Source organism: Chlamydotis macqueenii, chromosome 28 (genome assembly GCF_036417535.1).
Source record: "Chlamydotis macqueenii isolate bChlMac1 chromosome 28, bChlMac1.mat, whole genome shotgun sequence".
In the NCBI taxonomy this organism is placed as follows: Eukaryota; Metazoa; Chordata; class Aves; order Otidiformes; family Otididae; genus Chlamydotis; species Chlamydotis macqueenii.
In genome coordinates this window covers 2237025-2260907 of record NC_141583.1, presented here as the reverse complement: position 1 = coordinate 2260907, position 23883 = coordinate 2237025, and the positions used below count along the sequence as shown (strand labels likewise).

Sequence of the window (23883 nt, the reverse complement as noted above, 5' to 3'; positions counted from 1 at the left end):
GGATTTCCCCGGCGGCCGGGCCGGGAGCGGTGCCGAGCACCCCGCAGGCGGGGCGCTGGGAGCCCGCGCGGGCTCCCGCTTGGCTTTTGGTAGGGAAAAAAAAAAAAAAAAAAAAAGCAGGAAAAGCGGCGGAAACTCGTGCGGATACGCGGAAGGGGCTCGCGCCGGCCGCGGCCGCGAGCCCTGGGCGGTGGCGGGGACTCACCACGCCTCCCTTGTCGCCCTCCATGAACTGCACGATCTGGCAGGAGGATTTCTCCCACAGGAAGATGTGGCCGCAATCGCTGCCGCTCACCACGAACTCGCTTTTGGGGCCGTAAAAATTGACGCCTTTCACTGAAAAGGAAGAAAAAGGAGCAGCGCCAGGCCGTCAGGAGCCAGGCAGCGCTCCCTGCCACGAATCCGCTTCCTGCCCGGCAGCGCCGGCGGGTTGCCGGGGTTACCGGTGCGGATCTCTTCCGTCCCCGGCCACATAATAGCTCATTCTTTGCAAGCCCGACAGTTTGCGTTGAGGGGCTTGGAGAGGAAGACGAAACCCCGGGAGCGGCAGAAATCGCCTAAAAGCGGGCGGTGATTCTTCTGCCGGTTGGGCGGCCCCCCAAAAACGGGTGCGGGCGCGAGGAGGCGGGGGGGGAGGCCGCGCTCCGCACCCTCCCCGGGCGCCCGCGGCGAGGCGGGTGCTGGGGAAGGGGACGTGGCGGCGGTGGGAGACGAACGGCGGCCTGGGGGGAGCCTCCGAGCCCCCCGCAGCGGGGGGGGGGGGTCTGCCCCGCCAGTTGTCCCAGTTGGCCCTTACCGGTGGCGTTATTGCGATGGCCCTTGTATCTCTTGACGTACTCGGCTCCGTCGCTGTGAGAGGAGTTGAAGAGATAAATGTCTTCGTCGTTGTAGCTGGCCAACAGCTCTGGCGGAAGACGGAAGAGACGGGCGTCAGCGGGGAGCAAACCCCACCGGGGCGCTCCCGTCCCGCAGCCCCCGCCTCCCGCGGGATCGCCCCCGTGGGTTTCCGGCAGGCGCGGGGGGGACCGCGGTCGCTCACCCGAGCCGTCGTGGCTGTAGACGAGGCAGGTGATGTTGGCTTTGGACTCGCTGCTCACCTAGGGAAAGCACAGACGGCTCTGCTCCCACCGCCTCTGCCCGCGACGCGCCAGCGTGCCTACGCCAGCCGCGTGCCCGCGTAAAACCGCGGCCTCTCCCTACGCCAAGATGGAACTTTACGGACAGCGCAAGATTGGGGTCAAGAAAAAAAAAAACAAACCAAAAACCAACCGAAAACCAAGCCCAGGCCGTTTGTTCGTCCTCTCAAAGCGGTTTTTCCAGGCAGGAAGCCCGCGAGAGGCTTGGCGAGCGCTTCTCAGCCGCGCCTACGCGAGGCTCCCGAGGGAGCGCGCCGCAGATGCGGGCGGCGAGGCCCGCGCAGGCCCCGTCCCAGCACGGGTCTGGCTACAGGAGCTGGGCGCGGGCCGGTGCCGCTGCTGAGGGGGCGCATCTCCCACCCAGGTTCGGCTTCGCTCGGTGCCGGCACGCGAGGGCCACGGCGGGACGTCCTCCGCCGGCCCAGCCACCCCACCGGCTCTCCCGCGCCCGGCGCCACCCGTCCGCCGCGAAACCGAGCCGCTTACCAAGTGGTGAGGGCAGAACTTCTTTAGCACGCCGTTGTTCTCGTTCTCGTCTATTTTCCGCTGGTCGTAAATCCTGGGGGAAGGACGGCAGGCGTTCGGCGCTCGGCCGAGACGCGAGGGACGCCGAGCCGACGGGCCCACCTCCGTGGGGGGTAGAGCGGAGGAGCGGCACGCTCCGAAATCACGACCCGACACGGGCCAGAGGCGCGGCCCTCGCTGAGGGATCCGCGGCGCCGCGAGCGGCTCGAAGCGGCAGAAGCCTCGGCCAAAGCGGCTTAACGTCAGCGCTCATCACGCGGGAGCCTTCGCTCGGCGGCGCGCCGCAACGTCAGAGCCCGCGCGCGCACGCGGGCCGCGACCGGGGCTCCGTCAGCCCGCAGACCGCTCCGCGCCGGGGATGTGACCGGCACCGCGCCCGTCCCTCGGCTGGCTAGGGCTCCTCAGGGTCCCCAACGTCCCCGGTGCGGGATCTGCCCCATGCCGGGGAAGCCAGGGCGAGATGGGACGCTTGGACCGGGGCAGAAGCGGGAAGAAGGCGAGGATGCGTTTCGAGCAACGATCCCGGGCTTTTCCGAAAGCCACCGCGCTCGCCAGGCGCCGGCACTGCCGCCTGAGCAGCCTGCGAGCCCACGCATTCGGCGTTTTGCGTGCCCAGCGCCCCGGGAGCCGCCGCCCGCCCGCACGCCAGACACCGCCGCGGCTGGCGCAGCGGGGAGCCGACGGCGGCGGGGCTGCGGCATCTCCCGCTCCCCGAGGAGAGCGTCCCTCGGGAGCCGGGAAGCGGGCGGGCTTGGCGGACGCCCAAAGCGGACGCCGTAGAAGTTGCCCCTTAAAACGCAGCGGCTGCAGGGGAGCTCTGCGCGGGGAAGCCGGACACACGGACGCAGCGCGGTCCCGCGCCGGGGCTGCCCCCGTTATTTCGGAGGCCAGGGAGGTTTGCGTTTGTGACTTGAGCAGCTCGGGCACGCCGAAAACGAGAGCGTTTCCCGAGCTTTCGTCTCATCCCTGACGCCCACCGGCGCTGCCCGCGGGCGGGAGAGCAAGCGGAGGTTTCTCGGAAGCCGCCAAGAGCATTGCCGGCTCCGGAGGGAAGGGTCTGCGTGCCGGACAGTGGATCCCAGCTAAACCTCACAGGATCCAAATCCCGCTCCGTTAATCCCCTTTGTGCTCCTGCCATTGCGGGAGAACGGGCTCGGGAGGCATTAATGACCGAAGCCACAAGCGCTTCTGCGGGGGACCTCACATTTCGGAGCTCAGGGGGGCGCCAGGGACGGTCAGGCTCATTTTGGGGGCTCGCTCTGGGCCCCCAGCACACACTCACCTGACAAACTGGTCTCTGCCTCCCACAGCAAACTGGTAGGTGTTGGCGGGGTTGACGTAGATGGTGTACAGCCCCACTTTCTTCTCCTTCTCCTTTGTCACCACCAGTTTCCTTGAAGAGATGAGGAAAAAGAATAACAAAACAACAACAACGACAAAAAAAAAAAACAACCCTCCTCGAATTCAAAACAGGGACCAGATGGGAGAAGCAGAAGCTGTGCAAGTCTCTTACTCACTACGAAAAAAAACAACAAAAAAACCAAAACACCACCAAAAATACCCCCGCCCAACTGTTTCATCCTCCAGCCGAAGCGAGCACACGCTCCGTCTGCGGCTCCGAGGCTGCGGAGTGAAATCGCTCCCCAGCATTTTCCCCCCCCGAAACGCGCAGGGTTTCAGCGCCCGAAAGCCAGCCGGGCAGGGCAGGACCGGATCCGCTCCGGCGTGGAAGCACTCCGCTGTTGTTTTTCCCCGCTCGCCTCGCGGTAATAAGGCCCAGATTTAACGAAATCCGACACAGGCGCCCGTCCCCCTCCCCCAGGAGCTGGGTATTTCGGCTGTGCAGACACGAACGCGAGCTGAGGCGGCATCCTCAAGGAGCAGCCAGCGAAAAAGCTCGTCTTTCTTCTAATTATACCGCTCGGCTTAACGAAAAGACGGGAGCTGCCTACAGTCTGCCTGCCTCCGGAGCGCGTTCCCGCTCGCGGGGCGACGGTTCCGATTCCCCGCGAGCGTCAAAGCCAGACAGCGGCGCGGATGCTCGGGAACAAAGACGGAGCCGCGCCAGCTCGCTGCCCGGCTCCAAGCGGAGCCGGCGAACGGCAACAGGGGGGACGCGGGGACGAGGATTTTTTTTTGAAACGCTGTTTTGAAAGGCCCCGGCAGGTTTTTTTTTTGTCCCGGTTACGAAACAGATGGGTTGACGGCTGCAGACAAAAGCGCTCGCGCGTACAAATAAAACCGAAGCACCGGGAGACGAGCGCCCAAGCCCTCGGTTTTAAGCAGGATCATCTCCAAAATAACACGCTGCTCTGTTGGAAAAGTACCGGGATCCGTGCACCGGGCGTCTGCTTGAACGCCCGCCGCAGATTTTTTTTTCTGGAAGCTCATCAGAAGCGACAGATCTCTCGGCGACACGGGTTACGACCCCGCACGCACCGCCCGGCTGCTCGCTCGTTGTGGTTTTTTTTTTTTTCCCTCAATTAACCACAGCAGCGCTCGCGCGACGAGCGAGTCGGGCGAAGCACGAGCAGCCGGCGCGGAGAGATTTCAGCGCTGCGACGAATCAGGAACCTGCCGCACGGGCGTTATTTCTCTTCCCTATCTCCCCCGCCTCGAGGAGGATGAGGGTTCAAACCCAGTTTAATTAGCGAGGGTCTGCGTTCTCACAAGAGATCTGCAGCCCTGGGCCAGCCACCGAAAAGCTCTCTGCCCCGATCGGAGACAACACGACTCGAAAGCGAAGGAAAAAAGAAAAAAAAAAATCAGTTTTCCCACTTCACGCCCGTCGAACGGGGACGCGCTGCCGTGAAACGCGGCAGCACAAGCGGGACCCTCCTCCCCTGGCAGCGGGAGCCCCCCCAAAAGCCCGCGTCTCCCTCTGGAGCGTCCCCAGTCCTGGCAGCGTAGAGAAATACTCACGAGGCGGGCCGGTCTTGTCTCAGGTCGATGGTGAAGACTACAGCATCTTCACCTGCCGATAGGAAAGTGCATGGAGAATCCGGTTCTAGGGCCAGCTGGAAGATAAACACTCGGGCATTGGTTCCCTTTTCACCCAACAAACGGCAAGATCCCGTTCTCCCGGTAAAGCGGCCCCGTTAACAGGGGCCGACGCAGCACCGAGCCCCGGACGCCCCACGGCCGAGCGCCGGCGTTGCCCCAAGAGCCGAGCCAGCGGCGACAAAGCCGATTTTAAGAATCGTTCCCTTCACGGCAGCGGCTCCGTCCCGCGGCAGCCGGCGAGCCGGGGGGGGGTCCCCGGTTGCCTCCCGGCCCCGTGTGGGCTCACCTTGTGCGAAGCTCCTTTGTGCTGCGCCACGCGTTTGGTGTTTTTGCAGCACTGGGTGGCGGAGAGCTCGGCCACGCGGACCTGGCCGTCCCGGGCGCACATGGCCAGGGTGGAATCGCCGCTGTTGGGGAGGAACTTGGCCTGGAAGAGAGCGAGCGCAGGGGCCGCTTTCAACGGGGTGAAACGGGAGAGAAAGCGAGGGCGGCACCCCTCGCTCGAGCCCCGCGGGCAGCAACAGGCCAAGCGCTCCGAGCGATTGTCCCGGGAGAAGCGGGAGGCTGGCGGCGCCGGCGCTGCTCCGAGCGCCGCGGCAGCGCCAGCGCCCGGCCCACTCCGGGCCCCTCCGGCCTCCGAACGCGGCTCCTGCCCGCGGCTGCTCCCAAACCTACGGCTCGCCCGGGCCGGAGCGGCGGCTCTGCGGGGAACCGGGGGCTTCCCGCCCCACCAGAGAGCGAATTTGGGGGCACGCACCGGCGTGCCGGCCTCATCCCGCAGCCCCGACACGTCTCTCCCGCCCCGCACGGCGCGGCCCAGCCGAAATTCCGCGCTCCTAGAGCCCCGCGCGCCCATCCTCCGTCACCCCCGGCCCTTTCCTCACCTGGAAGACGTTGCTTTTGTGGCCGCTCTCGAACTCCAGCACCGGTTGCCTCCTGACCCAGTCCCACACCACCACTTTGAGGTCGTCGCTGCCGCTGGCCAGCCACGTGCCGCGTTGGTTAAAGTGCAGGGTGTTGACGCAGCCCGTGTGACCCTCCAGGCCGTGCTGGAGGCGGAAGCGTTGCACGAAGACCCTGGCGCCGCAGGCCTCGTAAACGAAGCGGGAGCTGGAGCCCAGCTCCCGTTGGCGGAGGGCGCGGACCGCCCGCCAGCGGGGCTGGGGCAGCGCCGTGGTCTCCGAGGACACCCAGTCCTCCAGGGCCTGCTCGTCGTCGGAGGAGTCTTGGTCGTGGTTGGCACGCTTGCGTTGGGCGCGGCGGTGGGACCGCTGCTCCTCCTCTTCCTCCTCCTCCTCTTCCTCCTCCGAGTGCGACCGGTCCAGGGCGCGTTTTTCCTCGTTTATGGAGTAGTGGCCCGTGTCGTCCATGCTGTCAGAGTCCTTCTCTTCTCCCGAGCTCTCCGTGTCCGTGTCCCGGCTCTCCGTGCTGGTGCGGTTGGGCCCAGCCTCGTCTCCCGTGAGGCTCAGGCTGAGGTCGGAGGCCTCCACCTCGATCCCGGAGGAAGTTTCTCGGCCTTCCTCGGCCGACATCTCCTCCGGGCTGCTGGACAAGCTGCCTGCACGGCGCAGACAACGCCATGAGCCTCCGCAGCGGGAAAGCCCGGGCGCTTGCCCCGCCAGCACCCTTACCGTTCACGATCTCCGTCTTCCCCTCCACGCTGCCCCCTTTATCCGACATCGCCGTTTCCGGAGCGCTCGCCCTGCGCGCGACAGAGAGAGAGGGAGAGAGGAGAAGCTGAAGCGTCCTAGCCGCGGCCCATCCTTGCGGCGGCGGAGCCACGCAGGCGCTCGCGGCGGCACGGCCCGGTCTGGAGAGCGCGGAATTCCGCGGGCAATTAACGACGAGGCCAGGAGCTCCCCGGCACTCCCCATCGCTCCGGAAGAGGCTCGCCGATTCCTCGGGAGCCGACGGAAAACCGACGGCGAGCGCGGGCGGCTTTTGGGGAGGGCAGCGGCCGGCAGAGCCCCCTCGGCAGCGCGGGAGGAAAAGGCGGCGCTGCGAACCGCTGGGGTTTTGCCAAGGTGGAGGGGAAAAAAAAAAAAAAACCAAAAAACAAACAACCCAACATTTTATTTACACTTCGCTCGTTCTTTACTTCCCTTCTATTTTCAGCCAGGCTTTTCGTACTCGCTTCAGCTCCGTGCTCTCAAGGGAGTCTGCTAAAAGTTCTCCGTTTCCACGCGGGGAAAAGCCGAAGCCAGCCCGGGATTAACTCCGATCACGGCAGCGCTCCGGCGATCTGATCCCCGTTAGATGGGGAATCAACGCCCGCGGAGGCCCAGAGCGCCAAAAAAAGGCGAAAGGCTCCCCAGGGTGGGTCTGTCCCGGCCAGCCCGAGCCCGAGCCCGACCCCCCGGCTGATTTGGGAGCGATTGGTGATCTCGCTTGGGAACGCGAGCGGCGGGGCAGGAGAAAAAGAAGAAGAAAAAAAGAAAAAAAAAAATCAAAAAGCGTTTTCTGCAGCGTCAGGTTTAACCGCGCAGAGATCACCGACAGCGCGGAGAGGGGGAGGAAAGGGCTGGAAAGCACAGCCGGGGAGGAGAGCGGGCGCCCGCCCCCCGCGCGGGGGATTACTCACGGCTGCGGCGCGGGCGAGCGGCGCTCGCGGGGCCGGCGAGGTCACGCTGCCGCAGACGGCGCCCCGGCTCTGTTCCCGGGGTGGGGGCCGGGGGTAGGACTGGTTTTAATTTACCGCTCGCGGCGGCCGGGCGACTCGCGGGGCACCTGTCACGCCGGAGGAACGCGCTCCGAACGCCGCGGCGCTCGGCGTTCTGAATCCCAGGGGCTGGGAGAGCCTTCGCCCGCGGAAAAGGAAGCGGAGTCGGACTTTGCTCCCCGGTAGCCGCTTCCCTCTGCCAAATTACCCGCTCAGATCTCTCGTTAGCGGCGTCGCGCGGCAGCCTGCGCGCAAAGGTGAGGGACGAGAGCCGCGCTTTTGGGGGAAGGGGATCCGTTACGGAATAATTGCCCTGATTTCACGTCTCCTCCGCCCGCGCCGGACAGAGGATTGCGGCCTGGCGAGGAAATTCGGAGAATTAAGAGGGAAAACGAAAGCCCTCGGCTGCCTCGGCGGAAGCAACGCGACGTGGTCGGCGACGCTGCCTCCTCGCCCCCGCGGCGGGAAGGGCCTGGCCGCAGCGAGCGAGCGAGGGGCTCGGCGTCCCCGAGGGCTCGGCGCCGTCACGCCGCGAGCCCCCAGAGCGGGGCGACGCTCAGCCACGCGCCGCCGCCGCACGGCTGGAAACGCGGCGCGCCGAACGAGCCGGCGGTGAAATATTTACACAGCTATATAAACACCCGGACAGCCGCGCTCACGCGGGCGCTCGGCACCCGGGCCGCCGAAAACAGAGGAGCAGCGGGGCCGGGAGCGCGCGGGGGGTGGGGGGGGGGGGGCGTTTCCAGCCCACCCAGCGCCCCCCCCGGCCCGGTTTGCGACGCCCCGAGAGGCCCGCGGGACACGGCAGCGCGGCCTCGCGCCCGCCTCGACGCCGGCTTCCCCCCCCCGGCACGCGTTTCGCGCCGCGCCGCGCTCGCCCGAGCCTCTTCTATTTAAGGAAAGTTTTCTCATCGGGCCCGGCCGGAGGCACCGGCGACGGGGCGCTGCGGGGGAGCCCGCCGCGAAAACCCCGATCGCGCCGCGCGCCACCGGCCCCCGAGCCCGAAACCGCGCCGCCGGCACGGGTAACTGGGCGGCGCGAAGGAGGCGGCGGCGCGCGGGTCGGAGGGGCGAGCGCTGCCGGAGCCGGGGCGGCGTCTCACTCACCTGCGCGGCGGCGGCGGCGGGGCGGCGAGGGTCGGCTGCGGGGCTGGAGGTTCGCTGGCAGCTGCCGGGAAGGAGAGGTTAAAGGTCGGAAGCGCGGGGTCCGGCTGCGCCACCCCGGGGACCCCCACCCGCCGGGGGCTGTCCTGGAAGGGACGGGGGCCCGAGGACAACGAGGTTTGGAGCGGGGACCGGAACGGACCCCCCCCCACCAGGACCCCCTCAAAGCACCGCGACGCAACGGGGGTACCGGGGAACGAGCCCTGGGGACACAGGGACCCCCCAAGGGCAGCGGGGACCCCCCCCAAGGGCACAAGGACCCTCTCGGGGCAGCGGGACCCCCCCCCCCAAAGGCACAAGGACCCTCTCGGGGCAGCAGGGAGCCCCCCCCCAAAGGTACAACGACCTCCTGGGATCAGCAGGGAGCCCCCCAAAAGGCACAGCGACCCTCTGGGGGCAAGGGGACCCCCCCCAAAGGCACAGTGACCCTCTGGGGGCAAGGGGGACCCCCCCAAAGGCACAAGGACCCTCTGGGGGCAAGGGGGACCCCCCCGAAGGCACAAGGACCCTCTCGGGGCAGCGGGACCCCCCCACCAAGGGCACAAGGAGCCTCTGGGGGCAGCGGGACCCCCCCCCAAGGGCACAAGGACCCTCTGGGGGCAGCGGGACCCCCCCCCAAAGGCACAAGGACCCTCTGGGTGCAGCGGGACCCCCCCCCAAAGGCACAAGGACCCTCTGGGTGCAGCGGGACCCCCCCCCAAGGGCACAAGGACCCTCTGGGTGCAGCGGGACCCCCCCCAAGGGCACAAGGACCCTCTCGGGGCAGCGGGACCCCCCCACCAAGGGCACAAGGAGCCTCTGGGGGCAGCGGGACCCCCCCCAAGGGCACAAGGACCCTCTGGGGGCAGCGGGACCCCCCCCCAAGGGCACAAGGACCCTCTGGGGGAAGAAGGGAGCCCCCCCCAAAGGGCACAAGGACCCTCTGGGGGCAGCGGGACCCCCCCCCAAAGGCACAAGGACCCTCTGGGGGCAGCGGGACCCCCCCCCAAGGGCACAAGGACCCTCTGGGGGCAGCGGGACCCCCCCCCAAGGGCACAAGGACCCTCTGGGGGCAGCGGGACCCCCCCCCAAGGGCACAAGGACCCTCTGGGGGCAGCGGGACCCCCCCCCAAAGGCACAAGGACCCTCTCGGGGCAGCGGGACCCCCCCCCAAAGGCACAAGGACCCTCTGGGGGCAGCGGGACCCCCCCCCAAAGGCACAAGGACCCTCTCGGGGCAGCGGGACCCCCCCCCAAAGGCACAAGGACCCTCTCGGGGCAGCGGGACCCCCCCCCAAAGGCACAAGGACCCTCTGGGGACAGCGGGACCCCCCCCCAAAGGCAGAGGACACCCCTGTGCCCGATGACCCCACGGGGATATCGAGGTCCCCCCCAGCTGCCCCGAAGGCCTGGCACACGGCGGGACCCCCCGGTTGGCACCCCCCCAGGGGACCTCTCCCGGCCCGGCCCGGCCCGGCCCCGAGCGGGCCCTGCCCCCGGTCCCGGCCCCGCCGCCCGGAGGGTGGGGGAGGGGGGAGGCCCGCGGGAGCCGGGGCCGGAACCCCCGCTCAGGGCGGGGAGAGGGAAGGAAGGGGAGGCCCCGCACCGACCCGACTCCCGGCAGCTCCCGGCCGTCGCTCAGACGCGAGCCCCGCGGCCACCGGCTGCTCCTCCGCCACCGGCTCCGGGCCCAGCCGCCGCCATCTTAGTCCACCGCCTCCGCTGGACGCTTTACGGCGCCGCTTTACGGCAGCGGCCGCTGCGCGACAGCGCACGACAGCTCCTCCCCGCCACCCCCCCCCCCCGTCGCCATGGCAGCGGCGACCCCGACCCCCGTGTTTTGGTAGGGTCGCCCTGTGCCCCGCCACGTTACTACGGGGCCATCCCCTCCTGCGTTGCCCCACGCCCCCCCTCACCCCCCGCCCCGTTCCCGTAGGGTCTCACCCCGGAGCCACTGCAGTTGCCAACACCTTTATTGGGGACAAGGCGGGGGGGGGGGGACACACACGAGTGGGGGGGGGTCCCCGCACCCCCCACCCCACACTGTGCCCCCCCCCAGCCCCCACAGCAGCCCTCAGCACCCCCGCGGCGCGGGACGGCAGAGCCGGGGCTGATGGCGTCCAGTCCCGCTCCTCAGCGGCTGTGGCTTCGGCTTCGCTCGGCCTCCTCCTCCTCCTCGGGGGTCTCCACGAGGCGGGGGTCGTCCCTGGGGGTCGTCCCTGGGGTCTCCATGAGGCCGCGGGTGCCCCCATCCCGTCCCGCTGCCGGCATTACATGAGGAGGCACTGCTCGCCGCTCGCCGCCCCCGGCAGCTCCATGTTGAACCCGGGGGGCTGCGGGGTGGGGGTGAGGGGTGAGGCCGGGCAGGGGGGTCCCAGCAGGGACCCCACCCCCCTAAAAGGGGGTCCCGGGCCACTCACCGACTCCCCAGCCAGCTCCTTGGGTGGGTGCCCCAGGTCCTGCAGCTGAGGGGGAGACACAGGGCGGGGGGGTCAGGGTGGCACGGGGTGAGGGGGGGGGGGGGGTCCGTCCGCGTCGCCCCCCACCCCAACCCCGCTCACCTGCTGCATGAGGTCGAGGAGGGTCTCGAACCGCGCCCGCCGCTCCTCCTCGCCCTCGCCGGGCCGCTCGCCCTCCAGCTGCCGGCAGATGCGGCCCATCACGCCGTGCTGCGCGCGGTACCGCTCGTACTGCTCGGCCGGCAGCGCCTCGCCGTGCCGCCGCAGCCACTCGGGGTACTGCGGGGAGGAGGCGGGGGGGTGGGGGGTCAGGCCAGGACCACCGCATGCGTGTGTGTGTCCCCCCCGCGCCCCGCCGGACCCCCGACCCCCCCCCCCTCAAACCTTCTCGGTGATCTCCTTGAGCGAGGGGTACAGCACGTCCTTGGAGAGCAGGCTCTGCATGATGCTGCGCATGACGGGCAGGACGCCGCCGTCGCCCTCCTCCAGCCCCAGCCCCTCCAGCGCCTTCGCCACCTCCTCCTCCGAGGCCGAAGAGCTCTGTGCCGGGGGGCACCGTCAGCCCCCTCAGAGGAATTGGGGGCATCCCTGGAATTTTGGGGGGGGCCGGTTTTGCCGTACCTGCAGGTCAGTGGCGTTCCTGGCCAGGCCGCTCAGCGTTTCCTTCAGGCAGGAGGTGAACTCCTGCTGCGACGCCGCGTCGCTGCCTGCGCGGAACGGGAGGTGCCGGGCGGTGACGGGGAGCCACCGGGGCACCCCGCTCGGGTTGGGGGTCTCCACTTGGTGACCCCGCTCCCAGGGACCCTCCCAAAAGCCTCCAAACCTTCTCCCCCGCCCCACGCCGCCGGCTCGAGGAGAGGCACCAACCGGCCCCGCGTCAAACCGCGACCGCGGCCTTCGGAGCCACCGCGGGGTCCCGAGCGGCCGCAGCCGCCCCCCCCCACCCCCCAGCCCAGCTCACCCACTCTGCCCGCCGCTTCCGAAAGTTTTTGGAACTGCTCCACCAAGTGCGGCTCCTCACGGGCCAGCTCCTGCATGGCCTGCTCGAACTCGGCCGCCGCCTGCGAGGCCAGCTCGCCCTCGAACAGCTCCTGGAAGAATTTCTCCTGCGAGGCGAAGAGGGAGGCCTGGGGAGAGGGGCACGGTCAGGGCCCCTCCCACCCCAAATTCGCCGGGGGGGGACACAGCAGTCTCCCCGCGCGGGACGGCGGCGGCGGCGCACCTTGGCGGTGGCGCTGGGAGAGGGCTGGGCGCCGGGGGTGGGCGGCGGCGGGGGGGCGGCGGGCCTGGCCTTCTCGAAGTCGTCCAGGGCACCTGGGGAGGGGGCCGGGTTGAGGGGGACCCCCCCCCCGGGCGCCCCCCGTCCCTCCCGAGCGTAACCCCCTGCGCCCCAGCGACCCCCAGCCCGCGGCGCCCCACGGGCCCCAACGCCGGCCCGGCCCCGGGGTCCTGCACGACACCCCCAGCCCCGCTGCACCCCAGTGATCCCCAGCCCCACCGCACCCCAGTGCCCCCCAGCCCCACTGCCCCCCAGTGACTGCACCCTAATAACCCCACACCAATAAGCCCCAGCCCCACTGCACCCCAATAACCCCCCCAGACTCACTGTGCCCCAAAGACCCCCCAGCCCCATTGCACCCCAATGACCCCCCAGCTCCACTGCACCCTAATGATCCCATGGCCCCACTGCACCCCAGTGACCCCCCCCAAAGACCCCCAGCCCCACTGCCCCCTCCAATCGCCCCCCCAGCCCCGCTGCGCCCCAATGACCCCCCAGACCCATTGTAACCCAATAACTGCACCCCAGTGACCCCCAGCCCGACTGCTCCCCAATGACTGCACCCCAATAACCCCATGCCAATAACCTCCACCCCCGCTGCACCCCAACGACCCCCCCAGACTCACTGCATCCCAATAACCCCCCAGCCCCACTGCACCCCAATGACCCCCCAGACCTATTGCACCCCAATAAACCCCAGCCCCACTGCACCCCAACGACCCCCCCAGACTCACTGCACCCCAACGACACCCAGCCCCACTGCACCCCAACGACCCCCCCAGACTCATTGCACCCCAACGACCCCCAGCCCCACCGCGCCCCAACGACCCCCAGCCCCACTGCACCCCAACGACCCCCCCAGACTCACTGCACCCCAAAGACCCCCAGCCCCACTGCACCCCAACGACCCCCCCAGACTCATTGCACCCCAAAGACCCCCCCAGCCCCACTGCACCCCAACGACCCCCCCAGACTCACTGCACCCCAACGACCCCCAGCCCCACTGCACCCCAACGACCCCCCCAGACTCATTGCACCGCAACGACCCCCAGCCCCACCGCGCCCCAAGGACCCACCCAGACTCATTGCACCCCAACGACCCCCCCAGCCCCACTGCACCCCAACGACCCCCAGCCCCACTGCACCCCAACGACCCCCAGCCCCACTGCACCCCAACGACCCCCCCAGCCCCACCGCGCCCCAAGGACCCTCACTGTCGAGCAGCTCCTCCAGCTCCGGGTCGGACCCCGGGTCCGGCTCCGCCGCCATCTTCCCCCCGCTCCGCCTCCGCGGGGAGGGGGCGGGGCCTCTGGGCCACGCCCTCTTTGAGGCCACGCCCCCTCAGGACACCCCCCCCTCGTGGTTCCGCCGTGCGCCCGCCAGGCGGCGCCGCGGTGCAGGGGGCGGGGCGTGACCCCCACCGGAGCCGGGGAGCCGTGGCCGCGCCCTGGGCCGGGGAGCAGCGACAGCACACGGGGTCCCGGATCTCGGGGTCTCAGCCCCGTGGGGTCCCAGCTACTTGGGGTCCCAGATCTCGGGGTCTCAGCCCCTTGGGGTCCCAGATCTCGGGGTCTCAGCCCCGTGGGGTCCCAGCTACTTGGGGTCCCAGATCTCGGGGTCTCAGCCCCTTGGGGTCCCAGATCTCGGGGTCTCAGCCCCGTGGGGTCCCGGATCTCGGGATCTCAGCCCCTTGGGGTCCCAGATCTCTGGGTCTCAGCCCCTTGGGGTTCCGGATCTCGGGGTCTCAGCCCCGTGGGGTCCCAGATCTCTGGGTCTCAGCCCCGTGGGGTCCCGGATCTCGGGATCTCAGCCCCTTGGGGTCCCGGATCTCTGGGTCTCAGCCCCGTGGGGTCCCGGATCTCGGGATCTCAGCCCCTTGGGGTCCCAGATCTCTGGGTCTCAGCCCCTTGGGGTTCCGGATCTCGGGGTCTCAGCCCCGTGGGGTCCCGGATCTCGGGGTCTCAGCCCCGTGGGGTCCCAGCTACTTGGGGTCCCAGATCTCTGGGTCTCAGCCCCTTGGGATCCCAAATCTCGGGGTCTCAGCCCCTTGGGGTCCCAGATCTCGGGGTCCCAGCCCCGTGGGGTCCCAGCTACTTGGGGTCCCAGATCTCGGGGTCTCAGCCCCTTGGGGTCCTGGACCTTGGGGTCCCAGCCCCGTGGGGTCCCAGCTACTTGGGGTCCCAGATCTCTGGGTCTCAGCCCCTTGGGGTCCCGGACCTTGGGGTCCCAGCCCCGTGGGATCCCAGCTACTTGGGATCCCAGATCTCTGGGTCTCAGCCCCTTGGGATCCCAGATCTTGGGGTCCCAGCCCCGTGGGGTCCCAGCTACTTGGGATCCCAGATCTCTGGGTCTCAGCCCCTTGGGATCCCAGATCTTGGGGTCCCAGCCCCGTGGGGTCCCAGCTACTTGGGGTCCCAAATCTCAAGGTCCCAGCCTCATGAGGTCTCAGCCCCTTGGGATACCAGCTGAAGGGGGTCCCAACCCTCAGGGTCCCAACCCATGGGGTCTCAGTCCCCAGGTTGCCAGGCCTATGAGGTTCCAGATCTCAAGGTGCCAGCCCCGTGGGGTCTCAGCCCCTTGGGGTCCCAGCTCACGGGAGTCCCAACCCTCAGGGTCCCGACCCACAGGGTCTCAGCCCCTTGGGGTCCCAGCCCCATGGGAACCCAGCCCCTTGCGGTCTCAACCCGCAGGGTCCCAGATCTCGAGGTCCCAGCCCCAAGGGGTCTCAGTCCTCAGAGTCAACCTTTAGGGGTCTCAGCCCTGTAGGGTCTCAGATCTTGGGGTCTCAGCCCTTTGAGGTCCCAGCCCACGCATTCTCACCCCTCAGAGTCCAGCTTTAGGGGTCCCAGCCCCTCGGGGTCTCAGCCCCTTGGGTTCTCACCCCTCGGAGTCTCAGCCCCATAGGGTCCCAGATCTTGGGGTCTTAGCCCTTCAGGGCCTCAGTCCCTTGGGGGTCTTGGCCCACATGTTCTCAGCTCTCAGAGTCCAGCTTTAGGGGTCCCAGTCCCTTGGGGGTCTCAAACCTTGGGGTCCAGCTCTCAGAGTGTCAGCACTCGGAATCTCAGCCCCTTGGGGTTCCAGATCTTGGGGTCTCAGCACTTTGGGGTCTCGGCCCACATGTTCTCAGCTCTCAGAGTCCAGCTTTAGGGGTCCTACCCCTCAGGGTCTCAGATCTTGGGGTCCAGCTCTCAGGATCTCAGCCCCTCACAGGTGCAGGACACCCACGAGGCCACTCGTGCCCCACGTCCTTGGAGGGCCCCGATGCCCCGAGGGACCCCCTGGGCAGAGGGACCCGTGCCCCATGCCAGCTCGGGGTGGCTGCGGTGTCCCCAAGCCGTGTGCCAGCCCAGGGTGGCCGTGCCACACGGATGCAATGCGCTGGGGGGCTCTGACGTGACCGTGTCCCCTGGGCGGGAGGGATGGGGACGCAAGGGGGGCCCGCACCTCTCCCCGGGTCCTTCTGTCCCTGTCTGGGGGGCCTCATCCCTCCTTGGGGGTCCCGTGGGGCACCCCCTCTGCCCAGAGCCCTATCTCGGGTGGTGGGGGGTCCTGGGTGGGAGGGGTCCCAGGGCTGCCACAGGATGTGCCCAGTGCTCCCAGTACTCCCCATTCCCCCTCCCCGGGACTCCTCACTCCCCCCAGGACTCCCCAGGGCTCCCAGTACGCCCCTGTCCTCCCAGGGCTCCGACTGCATCTCAAAAATGGTGCCGAGCCCCCCCGCCCTTCACCTACCAGTGTCCCCATCCCCAGGGGGGTCCCCGTTCCCATCAGAGGGTGCCCCTGGCCCTGTCCCGGGTGGGTGCCCGTCCCAATTGGCAGCCGGTGCCACCCTCTCCGTCCCCGTCCCGTGTCCAGCCCCACCAGGACCCGGTGCCACCATCCCCGTCCCAAACTCTTGCCCCGCCGTGACAGACACCCTCCTGCCCAGTTTGCACACGGTGCTGCTTTACTGGGGGTTGCGGGGAGGGGGGGGGGGACACACGTACAGCACCCTGCACCCCAGGGGGCCTCAGCCCCTGCCAGGCTCAGGGGGTCCCGGCACCGCCATGGCACCCAGGCCGCACCTGCGCCCGGCCGGGGGCGATTTGGGGCCAAACCCGGTCATTTCCAGGGTGGGGGAGGAAAAAAAGCTCCAGTTCTCCATCAGTTCCAGGAGGGGAGGGACCGGGGGGGGGTCAGCGGGGGTCCCAGCTCGCTGGGGACGGATCGGGGCGGGGGGGACAGGGGGCAGCGTGGCGGCAGGAGGGGGTCAGGAGTCTTTCATCTGGAGGGTCTCGTACATCTCCTGGCCGTCGTTGCTGAGCCCCTGCGCGGGAGAGGGGGTTACGGGGTCCCTGTCCCCCGCAGACTGTCACCCCACCGCGGGGGGCTTCCCACCCAACGTGTGCCCCAGGGACGTGGCCCGGGGCGGGGGGGGGCTGCAGGCTGCTGGCGGTGGGGGGGCTGCACCCAGGCTGAAGGTCCCAAGGTGAGGAACCCCCCGGGTTTACAGCACCCATGGGGTTCAGCACCTGCGGGGGGGGGGGGGGTATCCCCACGGGACGGGGCACCCAGTGGGACACAGGCACCCCAGCAGGGACAGCAGCCGGGGGTAGGGTCCCCCCCCGGGATGTGTCACCCCCCGGCCGACTTACGGTGTAGATGGCTTCTTCCTTCTGCTCCGGGGAAGAGAAAGAGAAAGAAAAAGAGCTGGGAGGGGCAGGATGGGGGGGGGCACGGACACACCCACGTCCCCAGCCCCCTGCACCCCTCTCCCCCATCCCCCTGCACCCCCTCCTCTCGCTCCCTGGGGAAGCGGGGGGACACCGTGAGGTTTCCTGAATTCCCCCTCCTCCCATTCCCCTTCCAGAGCTCCAGCTGGGATGGGCACTGGTTTGGGGGGGGGTCGCACTGGTTTGGGGGGGATCGCACTGGTTTGGGGAACCCCCACCCCAAATCTCCCCAGTCTCCCCAGCGTCCGTTACCTCCTTGCCGGACGCCTGCCGCGACGTGCGGTACGCCAGGAACTGCGCAGGGGCGAGGGGGTCGCCCAAAATCAAAAAAAAAAGACCAAAAAAAAAGTAAGAAGAGGAAAATGCAGCTGGGGAAGCTGTGGGGCACCCGTCGCGGCCCCTTTGGGGGTCTCCCCCCAAAAAAACCAGGGTGCCCCACCCAGGGACAGGTTAGGGCGGCTCCCAGCGCGCACCTTGAGGCGGCAATAGAGGGCGGTGAGGACGATGCCGTAGAGGAAGAGGATGGCGTCCAGCACGTAGCACAGCTCCGGCTCCATCAGGGCCTCTGGGGGGGGGACACGGAGGGGGTCCCCGGGTCAGCGTCACCCCAGGACGGACCCTGCACCCGTCCTGGCCACCTCCACGCCGGCGACGGCGGGGGTCTCGGCCTCGACGCCCCCTCGCACAGAGCCGGAGACCCCCGCGGCCCAGCCACGAGTGCCCCGGGGGGGGGCTTTGACGCCCCCCCAGCTGTCGCCCCCCCAAATGGCTGTCAAAGGAGCCACGCGCCCCTCCGGCCGCTCCCCCGGCCCCCCCCACCCCGAGACCCCCGTCCCCATCCCCACCTGCCGCGGGGGCGTGCAGCAGCAGCAGGGCGGCGGCGGCGAGCAGCAGGCGGGTGCCCATCCCTGCGTGTGGGCCCCCCGGAGGGGGGTGGGGGGGGGGGGGGTCCGGCCGGCGGGGGCTATCGCACCGGATCCGGCGACCGCAGCACCCAGCGCCTTCCTCCTCGCCAGCTCGCGCCGCCCCCCCTTTCCTCCGGCCCCCGGCCGTCCCCCCCCCCCTTCAAGGGCGTTGAGGATGTTGCTCAAGGGCCAAGTGTCCCCAAACGTCACCCGTCCTCCCCCCCCTGCCCCCCCGAGACCTCGTGGCACCTCACTCCCCGGCCCCGCTGCGGTCACCCTGGGGGGGGCTGCGGGAGCACCCGCCAGCCCCCGTTTTGGGGAGGGGGTGTCAGGGAGAACCCTGCGGGCGGCACCCCCACCCAGGGGGGTGGAGGCAAAACCCCGGGGGTCCCTCCAAATCCGGGAGGGGGACTCTCCACCCCGGAGGGAACAACGACCGCGGGAAGGGGAAGCTCTTGACCACAAGCCTCTCGTGGGGAAGGGAGGAAGAGGGGGTTTCACCGGGTTTCGGCTGGCGGAGGAGGGACAGAGGCGCCGGACAGGCGGGATTTGATTTTGACTCTTTATTTGACACGGATGAGGAGGGGGGCGTGGGGAAAACGGGGGGGCTCCCCGCGCTCGGAGCGGCGAAAACAGCAAGAGGGGCCGGCCGGGGCCGAGGCATCACCGATCCACTTCCCCGAAAACGATGTCCTGCGTGCCTGCGGGAGGGAGAGAGGGGTCAGGGCGCGAGCAGACCCCCCAAAATGGAGCGGGGGGGGGGCTGGTGCAGCCCCGCAGCAGCCCGGGGGGGGGGCGGGGGGGGAAACGCACCGATGATGGCCACCACGTCCGCCAGCATGTGGCCCTGCGACATCCGATCCAGACCGGCCTGAAGGAGAGACGGGGATCAGCTCGCAGCCACCCCGCCGGAGCCCCCCCGACACCCCTCACCCCGGCCCCAGGCCTGCCGAGGCGCGAGCGGGACGGCTGCGCCAGCCGGGTTTGCAAAAGGGCGAAGGGGGTCGAGCGGGGCCCGGCCCGGTTCGCCGCGTCCGGAGCGGGTGCCGTGCTGGCGGCGCGGCAGCGAGGAGAGGGAGAAGCGGTCGGGGACCGGCAGAGGCACGCGAGGGTGACATCGGGTCCCAGACAAACCCCGGTGGCCCAGGGACCGCCACGGCCCCCCGCCCTGGCCCAAATCCCACCCGGCGCAGCGCCGCCGCCCCGGCCTCTCCTACCAGGTGAGCGAATCCGGGCGCCTTGATCTTGCAGCGGTAGGGGCGGCTGCTGCCGTCCGAGACGAGGTAGACGCCAAATTCACCCTGCGGGGACGCGGGGGACGCAGCCGGTAACGCGGGGGACACCATCGAGGCACCCAGGATCGGTCCCCCAGCCCCCCGAACACCAGCAGAGTCCTGGGGACGGCACAGCCCGCCCACCGCGACGCCCGCTGTCCCCCCCGACTCCCTGAGAAGTGGCACCTTGGGGGCCTCGATGGCCGTGTAGGTGGCCCCGGGGGGCACTTGGTAGCCCTCCGTGTAGAGCTTGAAGTGATGGATGAGGGACTCCATGGAGGTCTGCGGAGAGAGGAGGCCACCGTCACCCAGGGCGCGAGGCCGGACGCGGGCGGAAAGCGTCGCCAGTCTCCCGCCAGCGCCTTGGCGGCCGGCGACGGCGACCAAAGCGTGGGAACCGGGGCGGTGGCCGCGTTCGCACAGCCGCTGGCCACAGAGGCCGCGTGGGAGGACGACGAGGCGGGGCAGCTCCCCGCCGGCCCCCGCCGCGCCAGAGCGGCTTTTCTGCCTGGACCCCCTCCCGCGGTGCGGGGCTGGAGCGGCGTCGGAAGCGGGCCGGGGGTCAGGCAGCCCCCAGCGGACGCAGCGGCGGATAAAACGCCGGCAAAACCCCGAGCGCAAACATCCGACGCGCCAAACCGCGCTTCCTCCTCGCCAGCGCCGACGCGGAGCAGCCGGGGGAAGGAAAGCCGTTCACCTTCATCTCCGCGCGCTTCGGAGGCGAGATTTTGGCGTCGTCCACCTTGATCTCCCCCTCGGGCATCTTGTTGAGGCACTGGAGGATGATGCGCAGCGACTGGCGCATCTCTTCCACGCGGCACAGGTACCTGCGGGAGCCACAGGCCGCTTGGGGACACGCGGTGGGCGCCGCACAGGGCCGCCGCGTGTCCCCCGCCCCGGCGCCGGGCCGCCGCGTCCCCCGCCCTCCGCTACCTGTCGTAGCAGTCGCCGCGGGAGCCGATGGGGACGTCGAACTCCACCTGGTCGTAGACGTCGTAGGGCTGGGTCTTGCGCAGATCCCAGTGGATCCCCGAGCCCCGCAGCATCACCCCGCTGGGCAGAGGGAGGCGGGTGAGCAGCCCGCGCAGGGGGGCGCCCAGCCCTGCGCCCTCCCCGCGCCCCAAAACGGGACCCCGACACAGGGAGAAGGGGCCGCGCGTGGCCCCTGAGCGGCGGGCGCGGGACGGCAGGCAGGACACGACGTCGCAGCTCCTGCCGCCGCTGTCGTCGGTCCCCGACCGGCCCTGGAGGCTCCCCCAGGCAGGGCTGAGCTCCTCGGGCTCGTTTTGGGGGGGGGCACGCCGCACCCCGCGAGCCCCCGCGCCCACCTGAAGCCGTAGTTGAGCGCCTCCTCCGCCGTTATCACCCCGATGTCCACCGTGCGGTTCTTCCAGATGCGGTTGTTGGTCAGCATCTGCGGGCGCGGGGGTGTCAGCCAGGCGCCCCCCCACCCCCGCCCGGCCTCTCCTCAACCGCGCGCCCGCTTTCCTGCCTCGCGTCACCTCGTCCCCACCGCCGCCGCCGCCACCGCCGGAGGAGCGAAGCCCAGATTCGGAGCGGAAGCCCGGCTCCCGTCCCTCCTCACCTCCTCCACCTCGTCCACCCGCGCGGAGAAATTCTTCACGAACTCGTAGATGTCGTCCATCAGCCCCAGCGGCAGGTCCTGCGCGGGAGCGCAACGAGGTGGGGACGCGCGGGGACGGGGAACGCGCCCGAGGGGCCGTCACCCGGGCGGGGACGCCCCCGCGTGACCCCCCCCGCCCGGGGCGCGGTCGCTCTCACTCACCTGGTGCACCCCTCCGGGGCGGATGTAGGCAGCGTGCATCCGCGCCCCCGAAACGCGCTCGTAGAACTCAAACATCTGCAGAGGGCACGGAGCGGAGCCCGCTGCACCCCGGCACGGCTCCGCGGGAGGCACCGGGCCCCGAATCGGGCCTCCCCCCCCACGCCCTTTACCTTCTCCCGCTCCTCAAACATCCAGAAGAAGGGCGTCATGGCCCCGATGTCCAGCGCGTGCGTGGTCACGGCCATGATGTGGTTGAGCAGCCGCGTTATCTCCGCGAAGAGGACTGGGGGGCGGAAAAAACCAAGCGCTACGACGCTCCGCGGGGAACGGGAGCCGCAGCCCGGGCGGAACCGGCGCGCGGCCGGCCTCACCTCGGATCCACTGCGCCCTCGGCGGCGGGCGGATGTTGAGCAGCTTCTCCACGGCCAGGGAATACGCCTGCTCGTTGCACATCATGGACACGTAGTCCAGGCGGTCGAAGTAGGGCAGCGCCTGCCGAAAAAAATCCGGCCTGGAGCGGCGCCGGAGGCCCGGGGCTGCCAGGAGCGCCCCGACGCTTCGCTGCGTCTTCCCGCTTCCAGCACGGCGGCGCGAAAGCTCCGGCGCGGCGAAGGAAGACGGACAGCGGCACTCCGGGAGAGTTTTCCGGCTCACGGACGCCGCGAGGGCGCTGGGAAGCGCCTCCCCGCGCCGCCCCCCCTGCCCCGGGCTCCGTTTCGCCCGGCAGCAGGAAGTTTAAACCCCATCGGGCCACGAAATCGGCGGGGTCGGCTTAAAAACACCGCTGCGAAGCGGGACAGGGAAATAAATCCCCGGCCGGCACGCCGAGGAGGCTGCTGGCGTCCGTCCCGACACGTCGCACCCCACCAGTACGCCCCGCGGACATACTGGGAAGCGCTGGGAGCTTACCTGGAGGTAGGTTTTGTACTCGATGAGCTTCTCGGTGCCCCGGTGCAGGAGGCCGATGTGGGGGTCGCACTTTTTCACCGTCTCCCCGCTCAGCTCCATCACCAGGCGCAGGACGCCGTGCGCAGCCGGGTGCTGGGGCCCGAAGTTTATGGTCAAACTGGAAACCTTCTTGTAAGCCAGCGGGTCCTTGTCTGCTCCGGGGCGGAAAGAGGAGAGTCGGGCGGCGAGCCGAGCACCCTCAGCCTTTCCCGGCAGCGCGGACAGACACCGGACAGCCGTCGGAGCTTGGCCGGCCGTCAGGAACGCCGCGTCCCGACGGCCAGCTCCTGTCTGGCCCCTGGGCCGGGTCCAGGGGCCTCCCTCCCGCGCCGGCCGCTCTTCCCGGAGCGCGGGGGAGCCGGGCGGCGTCCCGACGGGGAGCGGCGCGGGGAGGTTTGCGGAGGTGGCGGGGAGAAGCGAGGGGTGAGAACGCTGCTGAAGCTCCCAGAGGATTTGTTCCGTGCATCCCAAAAACCCAGGAGAATAAAAAGCCCCCCCCCCTCCCCGGCACCTGCTGAGTCCTCGCTGGGCACCCAGTGAGCCCCAGTCCGGCCCCGAGCACCCACCAAGCAGCACCCCGGGGTACCCAGGGACCCTCAGGACCCGCTGAGCCAGTGCCTCCCCTGAGTCTCAGGGCCCAGTGGGCACCCAGTGAGCCCCAGCCTGACCCAGGGCAACCCCCCGGCCCCAGCCTGACACCCACCGAGCCCCCCGGCGCCTCCCAACCAGCCCTGAGCACCCGCGGGGACCCCAGCGAGCACCCCCCAAGGGCCCCCAGCATCCCCTCAGGGCCTCAGGGACCACCCAGGGCACCCGACACCCTCCCCCCCCGAGACCACCCAGGGCACCCCCAACACCCTCCCAGGAGCCCCCCCCCACCTCCTCAGGGTCCCCTCGCCCCTCCAGAGCCCACCCAGGGCACCCGACACCTCCCCAGGGCCTCAGCCCCCCACTCCCAAAGCCCCTGACACCCCTCCCCGGAGCCTCCGGGGGTCCCTCGGGGCCGCTGACGCCCCCCCCCCCCCCCCGCCCCCGCCGCCCCTCACCGTTCCAGGGTGGCGGCACCCATTTCTCCGTCTCCTTGCTCGGGTACATGACGGCGCCGGCGAACTGCTGGGCCCACTCCACGTCGGGCTGCCACTGCCGCGCGGCCCTGCGGGACGGGACGGGACCGGGACCGGGACCGGGACGGGGACGGGGACGGGGACGGCTCGGTAACGAGACCGGTAACGAGACCGGGACCGGTTCCAGGCCCGGCCCCGGCCTCCCACCCCCAGCCCAACCTCCTGTCCCGATCCCGGTCCCGGTTCCCCGCCGCTCTCACCGGGTCGGGGCCACCCCCAGCCGCGCCGCCGCCGCCCGCAACCCCGAAGGTGCCCGCAGCCTCCCCAGCGCCCGCAGCGCCGCCATCTTGCCCTTGGCAGTGCGCATGCACCGCACCGCCCGCACCGCCGCGGCGGGGGCGGGGTTGGGCGCCATGTTTGGGAAGGGCAGGTGAAGCCCTGCGGCGCCGCCATATTGACCGCGGGCAGCTCCGCCGCCAGCTTTACTAAGGGTGGAAGCCGCTCAGGCCGCCGCCATCTTTGTGCCGGGCAGAGAGCCGGCAATGGGACGGGGCGGTCCCGTGGGGATCGGGACGGGGACGGGGGGGACAGGAGTGGGGACAGGGGTGGGGATGGAGGGGACGGGGATGGAGATGGGGACAGGGATGGGGACAGGGGTGGAGATGGGGACAGGGATGGGGACAGAGGGGACAGGGATGGAAATGGAGACAGGGATGGGGACAGGGATGGGGACAGAGGGGACAGAGGGGACAGGGATGGGAATGGAGACAGGGATGGGGACAGGGATGGGGACAGAGGGGACAGAGGGGACAGGGATGGAAATGGGGACAGGGATGGGGACAGGGATGGGGACAGAGGGGACAGAGCCAGGCGAAGGAAGAGCAGGGTGTCCCGGCGTGACGGTGGGGGCACACGTGTCCCCCAGCCTCGCCACTCAGGAACCGCGGTGGCCGGAGGTGGCCCATGTCCCCCCCCCCGACTGACGCCCGCG

General features: G+C 69.8%; 4 protein-coding genes across 5 annotated transcripts in view; all 4 read right to left on the bottom strand.

Annotated features, from left to right (window-relative positions):
• The window catches only part of DCAF8 (DDB1 and CUL4 associated factor 8), a 10747-nt gene extending 546 nt beyond the window's left edge, over nt 1–10201 (bottom strand). The window contains exons 1-11 of the mRNA XM_086768119.1: nt 10076–10201; nt 8431–8491; nt 6296–6366; nt 5549–6222; nt 4951–5091; nt 4584–4678; nt 2944–3054; nt 1623–1695; nt 1040–1097; nt 797–904; nt 206–336 (exon numbers count right to left, since the gene is read on the bottom strand). Of these exons, the coding sequence (XP_086624245.1) occupies nt 206–336; nt 797–904; nt 1040–1097; nt 1623–1695; nt 2944–3054; nt 4584–4678; nt 4951–5091; nt 5549–6222; nt 6296–6344 (1440 nt within the window). The 5' untranslated portion in view covers nt 6345–6366; nt 8431–8491; nt 10076–10201. The remainder of the gene's footprint in view (nt 1–205; nt 337–796; nt 905–1039; nt 1098–1622; nt 1696–2943; nt 3055–4583; nt 4679–4950; nt 5092–5548; nt 6223–6295; nt 6367–8430; nt 8492–10075) is intronic.
• A 279-nt stretch (nt 10202–10480) lies between these two features.
• On the bottom strand, nt 10481–13531 carry PEX19 (peroxisomal biogenesis factor 19). Of its 2 annotated transcripts, none has more exons than XM_086768569.1 (8): nt 13418–13531; nt 12147–12238; nt 11886–12051; nt 11546–11631; nt 11309–11464; nt 11027–11203; nt 10886–10930; nt 10481–10798 (listed from the first exon to the last, which is right to left on the bottom strand). In XM_086768569.1, exons 1-8 carry the CDS (start codon nt 13470–13472, stop codon nt 10736–10738), a joined length of 840 nt encoding a protein of 279 aa, XP_086624695.1. In that variant the 5' UTR covers nt 13473–13531; the 3' UTR covers nt 10481–10735. The 2 variants fall into 2 exon arrangements, with proteins under 2 accessions (XP_086624695.1, XP_086624696.1); XM_086768570.1 differs by having other exon boundaries at nt 11886–12030.
• Nucleotides 13532–16146: 2615 nt separating this feature from the next.
• FCER1G (Fc epsilon receptor Ig) lies at nt 16147–17907 on the bottom strand. Its single transcript, XM_086768588.1, has 5 exons — nt 17761–17907; nt 17389–17480; nt 17168–17209; nt 16838–16858; nt 16147–16509 (listed from the first exon to the last, which is right to left on the bottom strand). The coding sequence occupies exons 1-5, from the start codon at nt 17819–17821 to the stop codon at nt 16453–16455; spliced, it is 273 nt and encodes a 90-aa protein (XP_086624714.1). The 5' UTR covers nt 17822–17907; the 3' UTR covers nt 16147–16452.
• A 461-nt stretch (nt 17908–18368) lies between these two features.
• On the bottom strand, nt 18369–23307 carry NDUFS2 (NADH:ubiquinone oxidoreductase core subunit S2). Its single transcript, XM_086768543.1, has 14 exons — nt 23153–23307; nt 22875–22981; nt 21790–21980; nt 21252–21372; nt 21051–21163; nt 20881–20955; nt 20680–20757; nt 20423–20508; nt 20028–20147; nt 19792–19921; nt 19281–19376; nt 19038–19121; nt 18634–18691; nt 18369–18521 (listed from the first exon to the last, which is right to left on the bottom strand). Exons 1-14 carry the CDS (start codon nt 23305–23307, stop codon nt 18484–18486), a joined length of 1452 nt encoding a protein of 483 aa, XP_086624669.1. The 3' UTR covers nt 18369–18483.
• Nucleotides 23308–23883: the final 576 nt, after the last annotated feature.

Coding starts and splice junctions, on each gene's coding strand:
- PEX19 (XM_086768569.1), bottom strand. CDS start 13,472: ATGGCGGCGGAGCCGGACCCGGGGTCCGACCCGGAGCTGGAGGAGCTG. Junction 11,204..11,308: donor TCAAGGAGATCACCGAGAAG/GTTTGAGGGGGG, acceptor TCCTCCCCGCAG/TACCCCGAGTGGCTGCGGCG. Junction 10,799..10,885: donor AGGAGCTGGCTGGGGAGTCG/GTGAGTGGCCCG, acceptor CCCACCCCGCAG/CCCCCCGGGTTCAACATGGA.
- FCER1G (XM_086768588.1), bottom strand. CDS start 17,821: ATGGGCACCCGCCTGCTGCTCGCCGCCGCCGCCCTGCTGCTGCTGCAC. Junction 17,481..17,760: donor GCTGCACGCCCCCGCGGCAG/GTGGGGATGGGG, acceptor TCCCCCCCCCAG/AGGCCCTGATGGAGCCGGAG. Junction 16,859..17,167: donor GGCAGGCGTCCGGCAAGGAG/GTAACGGACGCT, acceptor TCCCCGGAGCAG/AAGGAAGAAGCCATCTACAC.
- NDUFS2 (XM_086768543.1), bottom strand. CDS start 23,307: ATGGCGCCCAACCCCGCCCCCGCCGCGGCGGTGCGGGCGGTGCGGTGC. Junction 20,956..21,050: donor TGTTTGAGGAGCGGGAGAAG/GTAAAGGGCGTG, acceptor TGCCCTCTGCAG/ATGTTTGAGTTCTACGAGCG. Junction 18,522..18,633: donor GGACGTGGTGGCCATCATCG/GTGCGTTTCCCC, acceptor TCCCTCCCGCAG/GCACGCAGGACATCGTTTTC.